Raw genomic sequence first — 15,201 nt, forward strand, 5'->3', positions numbered from 1 at the left:
CTGCAGCCTTGATGGACAGGCTGGGGAAGAGCTGAGAGATGCCCCCACAGGCCTGTTTCCAAAAGCGGAGGGAAGGGAGGCACCTTGGGTCCAGGGATCTGGATACAAGAGAGGCTGGAATCTTGGACCCTTTGCTGCAACCCTTGCTTGCACCTGGACACACCTCTCCTGGAGCGACAAAATACAAAGAAACTGTGTGGCACTAAAAATAAGTGCAAGCATGCACAATTGGGGCAAATTATGGACACCAAAGTTACAGAGACCAAAAACCGCAACTGCCACTTTAGAATAGCCTGGAGCAAAGGAGGGGCCACTGCGCATGCTCCCTGCATATAACATCACCTAACGGGTGGGCAAACCACTTAAGCCACCCCTCTGACCCAGCCCCTGGACACACCCCCTACCCTCATGCCATATAAGGAACAAGCTTGCTGCCCTCAGGGAACAAACAAGGGAACTTGCTGTTTGTTCTCACTCCCTTCTGCTGCAGCAGAGGCCCAATAAAACCTCTTTAACAAGTGGTGCTGGGAAAACTGGTCAACCACTTGTAAAAGAATGAAACTAGAACACTTTCTGATACCATACACAAAAATAAACTCAAAATGGATTAAAGATCTAAATGTAAGACCAGAAACTATAAAACTCCTAGAGGAGAACATAGGCAAAACACTCTCCGACATAAATCACAGCAAGATCCTCTATGACCCACCTCCCAGAATATTGGAAATAAAAGCAAAACTAAACAAATGGGACCTAATGAAACTTAAAAGCTTTTGCACTACAAAGGAAACTATAAGTAAGGTGAAAAGACAGCCCTCAGATTGGGAGAAAATAATAGCAAATGAAGAAACAGACAAAGGATTAATCTCAAAAATATACAAGCAACTCCTGCAGCTCAATTCCAGAAAAATAAATGACCCAATCAAAAAATGGGCCAAAGAACTAAACAGACATTTCTCCAAAGAAGACATACAGATGGCTAACAAACACATGAAAAGATGCTCAACATCACTCATTATTAGAGAAATGCAAATCAAAACCACAATGAGGTACCATTACACGCCAGTCAGGATGGCTGCTATCCAAAAGTCTACAAGCAATAAATGCTGGAGAGGGTGTGGAGAAAAGGGAACCCTCTTACACTGTTGGTGGGAATGCAAACTAGTACAGCCACTATGGAAAACAGTGTGGAGATTTCTTAAAAAACTGGAAATAGAACTGCCATATGACCCAGCAAGCCCACTTCTGGGCATACACACTGAGGAAACCAGATCTGAAAGAGACACGTGCACCCCAATGTTCATTGCAGCACTGTTTACAATAGCCAGGACATGGAAGCAACCTAGATGCCCATCAGCAGATGAATGGATAAGGAAGCTGTGGTACATATACACCATGGAATATTACTCAGCCATTAAAAAGAATTCATTTGAACCAGTCCTAATGAGATGGATGAAGCTGGAGCCCATTATACAGAGTGAAGTAAGCCAGAAAGATAAAGAACATTACAGCATACTAACACATATATATGGAATTTAGAAAGATGGTAACGATAACCCTATATGCAAAACAGAAAAAGAGACACAGAAATACAGAACAGACTTTTGAACTCTGTGGGAGAATGTGAGGGTGGGATATTTCAAAAGAACAGCGTGTATACTATCTATGGTGAAACAGATCACCAGCCCAGGTGGGATGCATGAGACAAGTGCTCCGGCCTGGTGCACTGGGAAGACCCAGAGGAATCGGGTGGAGAGGGAGGTGGGAGCGGGGATCGGGATGGGGAATACGTGTAAATCCATGGCTGATTCATATCAATGTATGACTAAACCCAAAAAAAAAAAAAAAAAGCCTTGCCTGAATTTCTTATCTAGCACCAAATCAATTTCTATTGATTAAGGAGGCCAAAAAGCCTGGTCTATAACATGGGGAGAAGGAGCTGTGGCCTCCAAGCCCACTTGTTGAGTGGCCAGGGCCAACCCCAGCCCTTTAGTACACACAGTTGAGGGTGTCCAGGCATCAGGCCCCTCCCTTGCTCCCTGCCTGGCCTGGCCTCCCTGCCTCCCAACACAGCGGCCAAAGGCTCCCTCCTCAGCCGACCAGCCAGAGCCTCCTGGCTGATACCAGGCTCAGACTGTGGCCGGAGCCTGGTGTAGAACAGAGCCCAGGTCCATTCTCTGACCCTGGAGCAGCTTCTTAGAAGGATCACAGAGTCAGCCTTCCTCTATCCACCTTTGAGTGGAGAAAAGAGGGTCTCTTCTCTCCTGTGGCCCCAGGCACCTGACTGTCTGTCTTGGGGGCCAGTGCAGGTGGTCCATCCATGTGGCCCTTGTCTGCATGGCTGACTCCTGTCCCAAGGTCCCTGTAGGGAGGCTGGTGGGCTGAGGAAAGGGCAAGGAGGCTCCAATCGGACCCTGCCTAGCATCTTGACCCTCTCAGGATATTGCTGGCAAAGTTGCCAACAGCAGAAGAGGTGCTGTTGCAGGACCTCTGGGTGGGGCTTCGGTCACTGGTCCAGCCTCGCCCCTGCCATCTCCCTTAGCTACCTGTTCATGCGGAGAGGGCACAGCCCTGCAGGACATGTCCTAACAGCCCCCCGCATGCATGAGGGGCTCCAGGTGAGGTTAAGAACTCAGGGAATCCAAATTCAAGTTCATATGACACCAAACTATGGTGCTTTTCACTCAACTTTACAGTGGCCATACCTGCCATTTGTACCACTGACCTTTGGGAACCTGGTCTGGGAGAGCAGGGAGCTATAGACTGACCTCTCATGGTTCTCCCCTGCCCAGGTTCTAGGGTTTAGAGTCATGACCTCTATTCTACTGTTAACTATTTTCATGAACCTTGGAAGCTGCTGGGTGTGGCTACCTGTCTGATTATGACCGGCCATCAGGGGGAGTGCTTGGACCATCTCTCTCCCCACAGGCCAACTTGCAGGAGGTATGAGGGGCTGGGTCCTTAACATGGATGGGCAGCTGCTCCAGGGACCCTCCAGGTGCCCTCACTCAGCCACTGAGCTGAAGCTGGGAGGGGGGTGGGGCAGCGGTGCAGCCTCACCTGGAAGGTGACCCCCAGGCTCCCTGACTCCTGGCTCAAGTTCCTTCCAGGGCTCCAGGCTTCCTTGAAAGAAAAGGAATCAGGATTCCCAGAGGAAAAGCTTTCCCAAAGGAAATCCCTAACCTGATGTTCTGCTTCTGGCTCTGGGTCTTGGATGCCCCAGGGGATGGGAAAGCTGGGGAGACCCCCCCTTACCTCCTAGGTGGCCCCGAGGTGAGGGTCAAGACCCCAGAGGACAGCATGTGCTGTGGCCCTGCCCCCACCCGGGGCCCCTGCCTCCTGCACAGCCAGCTCTCAGGGGAGGAAGCCCAGTCACGGAAAGGAGAGGCTGATGCTCTAGAGAGACCCCAGCTTCAGTCAGCCCACCTGGCTCCGTGTCTCCCTCTGTAGATCAGGGTCCCGTCCATCAAAGGGCTGAGAAGGGGACTGAGATACCATAGACAGGGTGCCCAGCACTGGCCTGGGGGAGGTGGGGACCCACAAACAGCACCGTCCCCACTGATCCTATTAAAGGAAGAGCTGCCCCTGCGGCTCAGGGTCTCCCCCCTTTTCTCGCCCTCCTCCTGCTCCTCCCCATCATCTGAGGGTCTCAGGTCCTCAGGACTTGGAGCTGGATCACATCTTCTCTGTGCACCGGCTCTTCCTCATCCAGTCTGATGGCTTTAAGACTCCACTCAATAGACAAGTATCCTTGTGCACCGAGCGTGTGCCAGGCACTGCTCTAGGTCTGGACAGAGAGCTGAGAACCAAGAACTCTGTTCTCATAGAGCTGACACTCTAGTGCAGGAGATGGACTGTGTGCAACCAGTATACAGTATTAGGTCAGTGGATGATAAATGCCATGATAAAAGGATCACAGGTGAAAAGAGTCATTGACGTGTATGGGTATGAGTAGCCAGGCTGCTATTTTAGGTAGTCAGCAGGGTCAGCATTAAAGAAGATACTGAATGAAGTGAACAGGCCGTGTGATGACAACTCCCCAATTCCTGTCTCTGGAGCTGATCTCTGTTGGGATCCAGGATCATATCCAACTGCCTCCTGAACTGTCCCTCTGGATGTCTCAGGATATTTCACACTCAACATATGCAATCCCATCTCCTGAACCGCCCCCCCTGCCCCAACCTTTAATACACACTGATCCTTCCTCATCTTCCCCATCTCAGTCAATGGCACTGCCTTCCTGGATGCTCTTCACAAAATACTTTGAATCCATCCACTCTTCATCTCTAGAACTACCTGGTCCAGATCCATCCATCCCCTCACCTGCTCTAGTTGCCTCCTCTATTTCCATCCTTTCCCTCAAAGATGGGGTTGGAATAAAGTCAAAGTAAGATATTTTGAAGGCTTCTCTTTGTTCCCTTAGGATGGAACACAGACTCCAAAACTTTGCTTCCAAAGCCCTGCAAGTTCAGAATCCTTTCTACTTTTTCTGCCTTTTTGCCTCCCTCCCTCCAGGCACTGAGATCATCTTCCAGTTCCTCTTTGTCATCTCAGGGCCTTTCCCCTGACATGTCTACACATCTCCTAACCCTGAACTGAGACCAGAGCTCAGCCTGGCACAAGGTAATCCTGTGCCCAGTCAATGCCACTCCAAACTTCAGTTTGCTAATCCAGAAAATGGAGATAATGGCCTTCAGCCAGCAACAGTCCGACAAGGTGACTTATTACCTCTATTTCATTTTATCTTCAGGGATATTATTAGTGTCATCCCCATTTAACAGATGATGAAACTGAGGCTCAGAGAGTACATTAGATCATTTTACTCAAGGTCATATACTTACTCCCTGACAGAACCTGGATTTGAATAAATGTCTGTCTCCCTGCAAAACCCAGCAGGTAATAGAACCTCAGGAAATGCTGAGATTTACTGAATGCTGACCCTCTTCTCTTGGGTCCGAGAATTATCTCCTGCCTCCTGTGGGTCTTGGTATGGTTGCAGTACCCTCTTATTGTCCAGACTTCCTGTTGACAAGCCAGCCAAAAAATGCCAGAAAGTGTGGAGACTTAGGTGCTGACTGGACCCTCACTAGATTCTCCTCAGCTCACTGGCCTCCCTACAGGAACGTTTAGACGGGAGCCAGACACACAGACCAGGGCCACATGGATTGGCCATCTGCACTGGCCCCTAAGGCAGATAGCCAGGTCCCTGAGAGCTCAGGAGGGAATGGCCCACTTCTCTTTACTCATAGGAGGATTGAGGAAAGTCAACCTGGTGATTTTTCCAAGAAGCTGGTCTGGAGCCAGGGAATGGAAACATCTGTGCCCCAGGCTCTATTCTGGATGCAGCTCAGGAGACAGTCTTGGGGGTGCCAGCTGGAGTCACCCTGGCTGGAGGAGCTCTGGCCAGCTGAGGAGGGAGCCTCTGGCCACTGCCCCAGGAGACAGGGAGCCCAGGCCAGGCAGGGAGCAAGGGAAGGGCCTGAGGCTTGGGCACCGGGGGTCTTCTCCATCAGCTGTGTGTGCTAAAGGGCTGGGGGAGTCCTGGTCATAGCAGGTGGGCTTGGGGGCCACAGCTCTCCCTCCCCAGATCCCTGGATCAAAGGTGCCTCCCTTCCCTCTGCCTTTGGAGACAGGCCTGTGAGGCCATCTCTCAGCTCTTCTCCCAGGCTTTCTCCTTTGGAATCAGACCCACACGAGACTGTGGAACCATGGTGTACTCTGGGTCTGCCTCTGTCTTCACTCTGGGCTTCTGTTTCATCTTCCCCTGCTTATGGTCAGCCCCTTTGTACACCGTGCAGAAAGGACTTTGCATTGCCTAAAGGAACAAAGCTCCCCAAACAGGGCAAGACCACTTGGGCTGCTGATTTGGACTCTGAAGCAGTGAACAGTCAAGAATGTGCATGAACAAGGGAGTCTGGGAGACTTCAGACTGTGGGGGCGCCTGGAAACAGTTTGTGTTTTTGAGAAGAATCACTAGAGAGTTGGACCACTAGGAAGTGACTAAGGAAACTCAGGTTATGAAAGAGAAACATGTTCCCCACCAAGCAGAGGTCATTGGGAAGGAGGGTCTGTGTAATCAGGAAGGATGTGACCAATAAACAGAACCCAGCAGCCAAGGGGAACAAGCAGAGAGGGTGGACAGAGGGGAGGGAGCTGGCTTCCATCTCCACCTCTGAGTCTCCAAGACTGGCAAGTCCAGGGGCCCCGGGAAGAGGGGGGCTGGGAGGGATCAGGGGTCTCTGGCACCCCTCCCCCATCTAGCAGATGAGGAAATGGACTCAGCAGCAGTGAGTGCCCTCCTCGTGGGGCCGGGCAGGTTTGTGCAGAACGAGGGTGAACGGGACAGAATCCCAGCCTGGAGGATGCTGCTGCTACACATGTCACAAGGAGCGTGAGCCGTGGACAGACAGCTGGCCTGGGGACAGGACACTTGGGTCCTGACTCTGACTCTGCCACACACAGGGTAACTCTGGACAAGTGCTGCTCCTCCCTGCGATCCAGCTGCACCTCCCCTATGATGAGAGGGTTGAACTAAGCAGAGGACTTTTACATTCTCTTTTGAGCTCCACAGTAAGGGGAGTGAACCTAGTCTTGGATTTGTGACAAATGACCCTTAACCCCCCAGTAGGAGGGATGGGGTAGCCATCTTCATGAACCAGGAGGTTTGGACAGTGAGCCCCTCAGGTGAGCCAACCCTGGGCAATTATTGTACTAAAGCATAGAAGCATCGCCATCTTCCTGGGAAGTGAGCTCCCAGGGTTGTGTTCTATGTTATTCAGGAAAATAGTAGAATATGAGATTCTTCCACCCAGACTTGAGCAGGTCAATGCATACTTGCTTTTGTCAATGAAAAAATTAATCAATAGTCAAGTTAGGAAAAAAAGGAAAATTTTATTCAAAGTAACCTGGGGAGTAAAGCTGCTGAAACAGTCTCTCAGGAAGCTCTGAGAACTATTGAGAAGAGTACATGGGGAGCAGTAGGTGTGTGACTTGGAGGAAGGGAGACATGCAACCAGGCACACACCTTGTTACAGGTTACTGCTCCTCCAGGACAACAGCCACCTTGTTTAATGGTTTTAATGCTTTTCTAAATATGGGATGAGATGGTTGGATGGCATCACCAGCTCAATGGACATGAGTTTGAGTAAACTCTGGGAGTTGGTGATGGACAGGCAGGCCTGGCGTGCTGCAGTCCATGAGGTCGCAAAGAGTCAGACACGACTGAGCGACTGAGCAGAACTGAACTGAACTAAATATAGGAAGATGCAAAAATGTGTTATTGAAAATTCCTCTTGAAATATCTATCTGAGGGCTGGTTCTCCCAGTTTTCCCAGAGCCCAAAATGCTTCTTCCTGATTTTGGCTCTGAATTCTTTTCAGGGTGGATTGTATGTCAGCGACCACAGTGGCTAATGGCTTCGTGCTTGTAGAACTGGGTGGCGGGCAACATTTTTTATTACAGCTCCCTCCATTTCTGTCTTAATTTCAACCTACGTTTGGGAGACATTTTGGAGGACCAGTCTGTCCCAGAGTGCTAGGAATGCTCATTCCCAGGTCATCGAAGGATATCTTTGATAAACCACTCAAGTGCTGTTACTCATCTAGTCCTCTTAATAGTGAACAAATGTGTCTGGACCACCTATCTTTCTAGTCTATCAGGTTCCAGAAAATGGTTTCCACTTTCTGCTTCTTCCTATATCTATTGTCACACTATTACAGTCAAGGACCTTATAGAACTATACATCAGGTCAACTGTTTCAAGTAGTCTAGGCACCATTATTTTTTAATCACAAGATCGATAACACATTTGTTAATGCAAGAAACAAAAATCTTGTAAAATAGGCAGAAAATAGCTAGGGACATTAATCATGTAATAAGTAAGCAGTGTTATCATCTAGTTACATGGCTGGGACCAGAGGAATAAAAAGTCATCTTTATGGCTGAGCAGGTATTTCTGCCATTGGGGTGGGCTGGTTGATACAGATGCACAATGCACATAGAAGGGAGTGCAGTGCAAAGTGCAAGTCACTTCGTGTCCGACTCTTTGCGACCCCATGGGCTATATAGTCCATAGAATTCTCCCGGCCAGAATATGGGAGTGGGTAGCCGTTCCCTTCTCCATGGGATCTTCCCAACCCAGGGATCAAACCCAGGTCTCCTGCATTGCAGGTGGGTTCTTTATCAGCTGAGCCACAAGGGAAGTCCCTAGAAAGAAAGTTTTCCCTGACTGGGAATCGAACCCTGGCTGTGGGTGGTAAAAGCACCAAATCTTAGCCACTAGACCACCTACTAGGGAGGGAAGAACCCAAATGGGCAGAGAAAACTTTTTATGTTTGTATTTTTCTTATCCTAGCCTAAAAATATGAATTTTACTTCACTGTTTCTTAAGATTTTCCTGCCATGGGAACCTCCTCCTGGGAGCCCTCCACCTCCACCCAACCTGCCACTGGATGAAGATCACAGGCTTCATCCCAGCACAGGACTGAGAGGCAGCAGTGGGGATCCTTCCCCTCCCCTCCCCCCAGCTCTGCTTGCCTGGCTTGCCTGGTGACACTAGGAGGCTGGGCTCTGAGGCTCTGTGGTTGAGAGCAGGAGAGGAAGAAGGCATGTGATGCCTCCAAAGCCACCAGTTACTGAAAAGGGCTGCTGGCCCCAATGCAGGCAAGCACAGGTACACACACACATACACACAAACGCACGCACTAAGTGTGCACACAGGCTCACACTTTAAAGAGAGGCATCCAGGTGCTGTCATGGCCCCTTTTAGAGTTAGGGGGACAGGATGTTGGCACTGGGGTGGGGCCCAGCCTCTTGTGTCACAGGCAGGCCACACCCCCAGGCTCTGGTCCAGGTATGGGCAGAGAGTCCCAGAAACCTAGGTCTGGCTGAGGGTGGAAATTGGCTAGGACACTTCTGAGCTCTAGGCAAATTTGGGAAAATTACTGTGTGTGGATTTTGGTTTTGCGAAGGTGAAGGGGAGAGGAGGGCATGAGGGTGTGTTTATTTTCTTTTATCTTTATGTGTATGCTCAGTCACTGTTGTGCCCAACTCTTTGTGGCTCCATGGACTGTAGCCTGCCAGGCTCCTCAGTCCATGGGATTTCCCAGGCAAAACTACTGGAGTGGGTTGCCATTTCCTCCTCCAGGGGATCTTCCCAACCCAGGGATCGAACCTGCATCTCTTGCATCTCCTGCATTGGCAGGCAAATTCTTTATCACTGCACCACCTGGAAACCACCTGGGAAGCTTTTTAATGTTGAAATTATAAGGGCTTTATGAACGTAGGTGAAGGAACAAGACTATTCTCTATGATTGGACTGATGGGAACCAGAAGCTCCAAGGAATTTTTTGAAAATTATATATATTTGTTGAGATTACATTATATCTTAGTACAGAGAAACAGGGAGAAGCAGCAGAAAGCAATTGGCACAAGAAGCATGTGTGTGTTCCCTCACGCTCAACTAACGCATTTCTTTTGACTATGAAAGCATCAATCCCACCACCCCCATCCACCTGCCCAAGAAAATTCCCCTTTAAGAACAGGGTCCCCCAGTAATTTTTGACCTCCTGACTAGAAGAAAAAGAAAAGAAAACGAGAACACCCAGGCTAACAACCCTTTAAGGCTGCAGTGGCCTCCCTGCAGAGGCAGGGCCTGCTGTTTTGATCACTGAGGCAGGAGGGCCACATCGCTGCCCCTCACCAATACTGCAGACAGGCGTCTTCAAGACCCTGGCTTCTTCAGTAGCTCCTTTTTTGATTCCCCTGACAGTAGTTGGCATGGAAGTCATCTCAACTTCCCCTGAGATGCCATCTAGGCCAGGAATCCCCAATTCTTGGGCCATGGACAGGTACTGGTCTGTGACCTGTTAGGAACCTGGCTGCACAGCAGGAAGTGAGAGATGGGCCTGACCAAAACCATCCCCTACTCTACCTCAGGGAGAAATGGAAAATTTTCTTCCAAAAAACTGATCCCTGATGCCAAAACTGTTGGACTCTACTGTTCTTGGCAGTGTGTTTTAGTAAGCCTACAAAAATTCTGGAGACAATCTTAGGTGGAGCTGAGTACCAGGTGGGGCCCAGGAATTCAGGGTCTCTGCTTTAGATGCCCACTCACTGGGAATTATTGACCTCCAGAGATTTACTTTTTAAATTAGATGAAAGGCACCCTGTACACTCTCCCCTACTTGGAGAAAGTGGGCCCAGTGACTAGCTACTTATCCCACCCCCCCACACACATACCAACTAAGGCACCACAAGGGGAACAGACATGCTTTGGCAGTGAGGTCCCTCCAGAGGCCAAGGGTGTAAACAGCTACACAGAGTATTGTGAATGTGGAGTCAGCACCTTAGGAGGTGGGAGGGGGTGGTGGGCAGAGAAGGAAGGAGTCTCAGGCCCAGATGGATCAGAAGAAGGAAAATGGGGAGAGGTGGTTTGGACACAGGAGACAAGAAAACCAAGGGTGACCAGAAAAGGGGCAGAAAGCAGAAAATGTAGAAAAGATGAGAGCAGCAAGAGAAAGGCAAAACAGGGTGTGGGCAACCACACAGGAAGGAGACAGAGCAGAAGGAGGGGAGGAAACAGAAAAGATGTGAGGAGGGAGAGAGGGGAGCCAGGAAGAGGATGTCAGAGGATTGCAGAACTTGGTAAGAAGATGGAATCCAGAGCCCCTGCGCAGAGCTCAGTACCTGATAAAAATAAAGTGGATCCAGTATGCCATGTCTGCCACATAAATCAGCAGGTTAATGGCTGTCAAGATGGCCACAGTCAGTTTTTGGTCCCAGATGCACAGTGTGGAGAGAAGCTCATCACTGCAGCTCGCATCACTGGACCGCTGGGGCTGCCCGCCGAACTCCTCATTGAACTGGTAGAGTGGCCAGAGGACCAGGGCACTGGCATAAAGGAGGACAGAGAGCACGGTCTGCCCCAACAGGAAACGAGGGAAGAAGGTGTATAGTCTGTTCTCGAATTTGACCAGCTTCAGCAGCATGGCCACAGCCCCCAGTGTGAAGCAGACGGAGTACACGGCCACGCACCACACCAGGGCCGGCTGGTGCTGGTGCAGGTAGGTGCTGCTGATGAAGGCGAAGATGATGCAGGCCACAGATGTCTCCAGCAGCTTGAATAGGCCATGAATGGTAGCAAAGTAGAAAGTGGTCTCACCCAGGAATAGTAGCCAGAGAAAGACCCCTTCCAAGGCATAAAGCACACACGCGATGCAGGAGAATGCAGTGGCAGCGGTGGCCTGGTCCCGGAAGGGGCCATGAGGCAAGAACTGGATGTAGGTGATGGCGTACATGATGGAGGCTGAGAGGCAGAAAACGGCGGCGAGGCAGGCATAGGTGAAGAGAAAGCTCCTCCCAGAGAAGGGGAGACTGGGCTGGTACTCGCCTAATTGGACTATGAAGGTGATGAGGGTGATGACAAAGCAGAAGCACCAGATGAACATGGACCAGTGACTTACGGCCCCCATTCCGGTGCCCAAGCTGGCCACCAGTGAGAAAGCCGCGCACGTGGAGAACAGCTGCAGCAGGCGGTAGACGCATAACCAGACTCTATCGGTGTCCATGTCCGGTACACCACATGGAGGTCCTGAGGGTTGTTCAGGTCACGGTCACTGGTATGGCAGTGATCTTCACTTAGAATCCACTGGAGAAAGATCCAGGTTCCGAGGCAGATTAAATCAGATGCCAGGGAAAGGCTCAGAGCCCTGTGACGGCTGAGGCTCAGGATCTGTGGAGCTGGAACCAATGGCCCAGACACCCGGGTAACAGCACAGACGTTCCAGAAGGATTCTCCCCACCCATCACCCTTGGCCTTGTCATGAGACTTGTCTCATCTCACAGCTGGGTTGGGTCTGGCCTCAAACCATGAACATTTTTAATCTCTTTGTGCTGTGTGCCATTATCTACAGAGACACAGGGGAGGATGGCCCTTATCTGAAATCCCAATGCTTCAAGGATCTGAAAAAAAAAGATATGCTTAAAAAATATCTTTGGGTAGAAAATTTTACCAAAAGAGACATGAGACTATTTGCAGTCTATATTTATTTCACTTAGTGTGAATTTCTAAAGTTCTTTTTCAGAAACAATAATGTGTTTGATTACAAGGTGTTTTCAGACCCCAGTAGGGTGTCATGTCACAGAGAGCAAATACACCATGTCACCTGTTTGAGGCTGAAAACTTGTAAATTCTGGAACATGTCTGAGCCCAAGGTTTTCAGAAAAGGGATTGTGGATTGTCCTGCTGATCCCATTTGACAGATAAGAAAGTCCAATCAAGTGCCTTGCTTAAGGTCAAAAAGTGCAGAGTGGGAACCCAGATAAAAATGCTAAAGCTGTGAATTTGAACTCTTGGCTCTACAGCCCACACAACAGCAGGACCCAGGGGTAGGAGCCCAGGACCAAAACTTGAGGCTTTAGGACCCAGGACACACCTTCAGGGCCATGGCCTCCTTCCACAGCAATCTGAAGACACATGTGTCCCAGCCTGTCCTCCCTGTAGCCATCACTAGAAGGAGCTGCCATCTGAGGGGACACAGCCCCACTTGGAGGAGGGCAGCCTCAGGGTGAACAGGGAGGAGCTATGGGGTGAGAGCAAAGCCGTGGGGACGAGATGACGTGGGAAGTAGTGGCTATTGTGAATCCCCTCCCCCCCAGTTTTGCCTTCACATGTGACTCTTTCTCATTGGGAAGGGAGACTTCAACCCAGTATGACCCCAAAGATGAGTGTCTTGAAGAAACTGCAGAATAAATTAACATGTTTGGCTCTTAGGGCTTCCCTGATGGCTCAGACGGTAAAGAATCTGCCTGCAATGCAAGAGACCTGAGTTCAAACCCTGGGTTTGATTCCTTGGAGAAGGGAATGGCAACCCACTCCAGTAGTCCTGCCTGGAGAATTCCATGCACAGAGGAACCTGGCAAGCTATAGTCCATGGTGTCGCAAAGAGTTGGACACGACTGAGTGACTAACAATTTCACTTACACTTCTTTTTGGCTTTTAAGCTCCAAAGCTACCATTCAGGTGGGAGTCTGGAAAGATCTAGGAGTGGTCCTATCTGAGCAGGATTTTCCTGGCCTGGGAGACGGGTTAGCAGCTTCCAAGCTGGGAAGAAGGGATTGGAAATGAACAAGGATGCTGTGTCTGATGCTGATGGGGAGACTTTCAGGGCATCTCAGGGAGGGAGTGGTGATGGATGGATGATTGGCCCCCTTTAAAGAGCAGAAGCTGAAACAGGAGGCACCTGCTGGACCCCTGGGAGGGGACAGCCCTGAGGATGCACCTGGGACTGAGGTGGGGGCAGGGGTGACAGAGTGGAGATGACTGGGGGGGATCCCAGGGTTTCAGTGGCTGTGAGGCAGACAAATGACCCTTAATACCCTGCAACAGGAAGGATGGAGCAGCCATCTTCATGAACCACCAGGCTTGGACAGTGAGCCCCTCAGGTAAGCCCACCCTGGGCAGTTCTTTTACTAAAGCACCAAGGCATTGCCATCCTCCTGGGAAGTGAGAGCCTAGGTTTGGGTCCAATTTGATTCAGTAAAATAGTATAATATGGGATTCCTGCACCCAGACTTGTGGAGATCAATGCATAGTTGCTTTTGTGGATAAAAAATTAATCAGTAGTCATTCTAAGGAAGGAATAGGAAATTTTATTCAAGCCAACCTGACAGTTACAACTGGGGACATAGTCTTCCCGAGGAACAGGCATCTATTTAATGGTTTCAATGATTTGCTGAGTGTGAGAGAATGCAAGAAACTGGATTCATAAATATTTCTCCTGAAAATATTTATGTGAGTTTCAGTTTCGCCAGTTTTCCTGGAGCACAGAGGGCCTCATCCTTATCTTCACCCTGAATTCCTTTCAAGGTAGATTGTAAGTCAGTAACTGCAATTGCTAGTGATTTGATTCTTGTTGATCTGGTGGTGGGTAACATTCTTTACTCACAATCTTGTTCTTTTTGGTCTTAATTTCAACCAAAGTTTAGGAGGCATTTTTCACCAATTTGTCTCCGGGTGCTAGGAATACTCATTCCCAGGTCAGTCAAGAATTTTATTGATAGACCACTCAAGTGCTATTTCTCATCTTGTCTTGGTAACAGTGGCTTAATCCCCTGAACCACCTGTCTCAAGAGTCTGTCAAGCTCTAGAAAATGATTCCCTCCTGTTGTTTCTCCCCATATCTAATAAATGTAAATACACAAGTAATTTTTACTTTCCTGGAATTTCTGGTTACTCTCAAACACTGCTGTCAGTCATAGAGAGAAGCCTTGTCCTTTCTCCCACATCTATCATGTTCCTTTTTTAAACCTCAATACAAAGATTTTAAAAAATAAAATAAAATTGACATAACTTAATTGATCCAAATTTTCTTAGAACTCAGAAAAACTGAGCAGATTTTTGTTCTCACACAAATCACCATCTCTGTGAGCTCTTCCCACAGTCTCCCCACTCCCAACTTTCCCCAGAGCCTGGGGACATGGCCCAGCCCAAGACAACTAGCAGTTGCACCCCCTAAAGTCTTAACTTTCTGACCCCTAGCTCTTAAAAGGCGCCCACCACCACTTGCATGACTCTATCTAAAGGTGTATGCCTGAGTGCATGCTCAGTGTGTGGGTCTGTGTGTGGTCGTGTGTGTTTGTGTTCATACATGCCTTGACACCAGAAGCCCTTTGAAGTAACTGGTAGCCATGAAGTCATTCCAAGACTTCTTCCTCTCCCACTCTCAGCCAAGCCCAGCATCTTGCTCCAGCCTCTTAAGCAGTCCTAGCTCAGTGAGCATAGAGCCAGAGAACTCACCAGCATCATAGGTCCAGGCCACCTCGGTGGCATAAGCCACAGATGCAGAAGAATGCAGAGGCAGAGCTGGTGTGGTTCCAGAAGATGCCTTAAGGCAAGACTGAAGGTAGATAAGGGGGTATTGATGAAGGCTGAGAGGCAGTGGTGGGTGACATGGCAGGCCCACGTGACTAGAAAGTTGTCCCAGAAGAGGCATAGGTGATACTGGAGCCCAAATAAGTCAACTATGAGAATGAGGAGTGTCACGGTGAAGCAGAAGCACCAGATGAACATGGACCAGTTGCCGGGGTGTAGCCTCAGCAGGATCCAGGGGTACCCTCAGGATGAACAGCGTCGGAGAGAGAGCGAGAGAGAGAGACTAGACTGGGGTTTGCAGCAAGGCCTGGCAGTGTTTTATTTTTCACC

The 15,201-nt window shown here is 49.5% G+C and overlaps 1 protein-coding gene across 1 annotated transcript; it reads right to left on the minus strand.

Moving 5' to 3' along the window:
* Nucleotides 1-10,678: 10,678 nt before the first annotated feature.
* LOC133068434 (myeloid-associated differentiation marker-like) lies at nucleotides 10,679-12,758 on the minus strand. Its single transcript, XM_061159665.1, has 2 exons — nucleotides 12,581-12,758; nucleotides 10,679-11,541 (listed from the first exon to the last, which is right to left on the minus strand). The coding sequence occupies exons 1-2, from the start codon at nucleotides 12,756-12,758 to the stop codon at nucleotides 10,679-10,681; spliced, it is 1,041 nt and encodes a 346-aa protein (XP_061015648.1).
* Nucleotides 12,759-15,201: the final 2,443 nt, after the last annotated feature.

This window comes from Dama dama, chromosome 13 (genome assembly GCF_033118175.1).
Source record: "Dama dama isolate Ldn47 chromosome 13, ASM3311817v1, whole genome shotgun sequence".
NCBI lineage: Eukaryota > Metazoa > Chordata > Mammalia > Artiodactyla > Cervidae > Dama > Dama dama.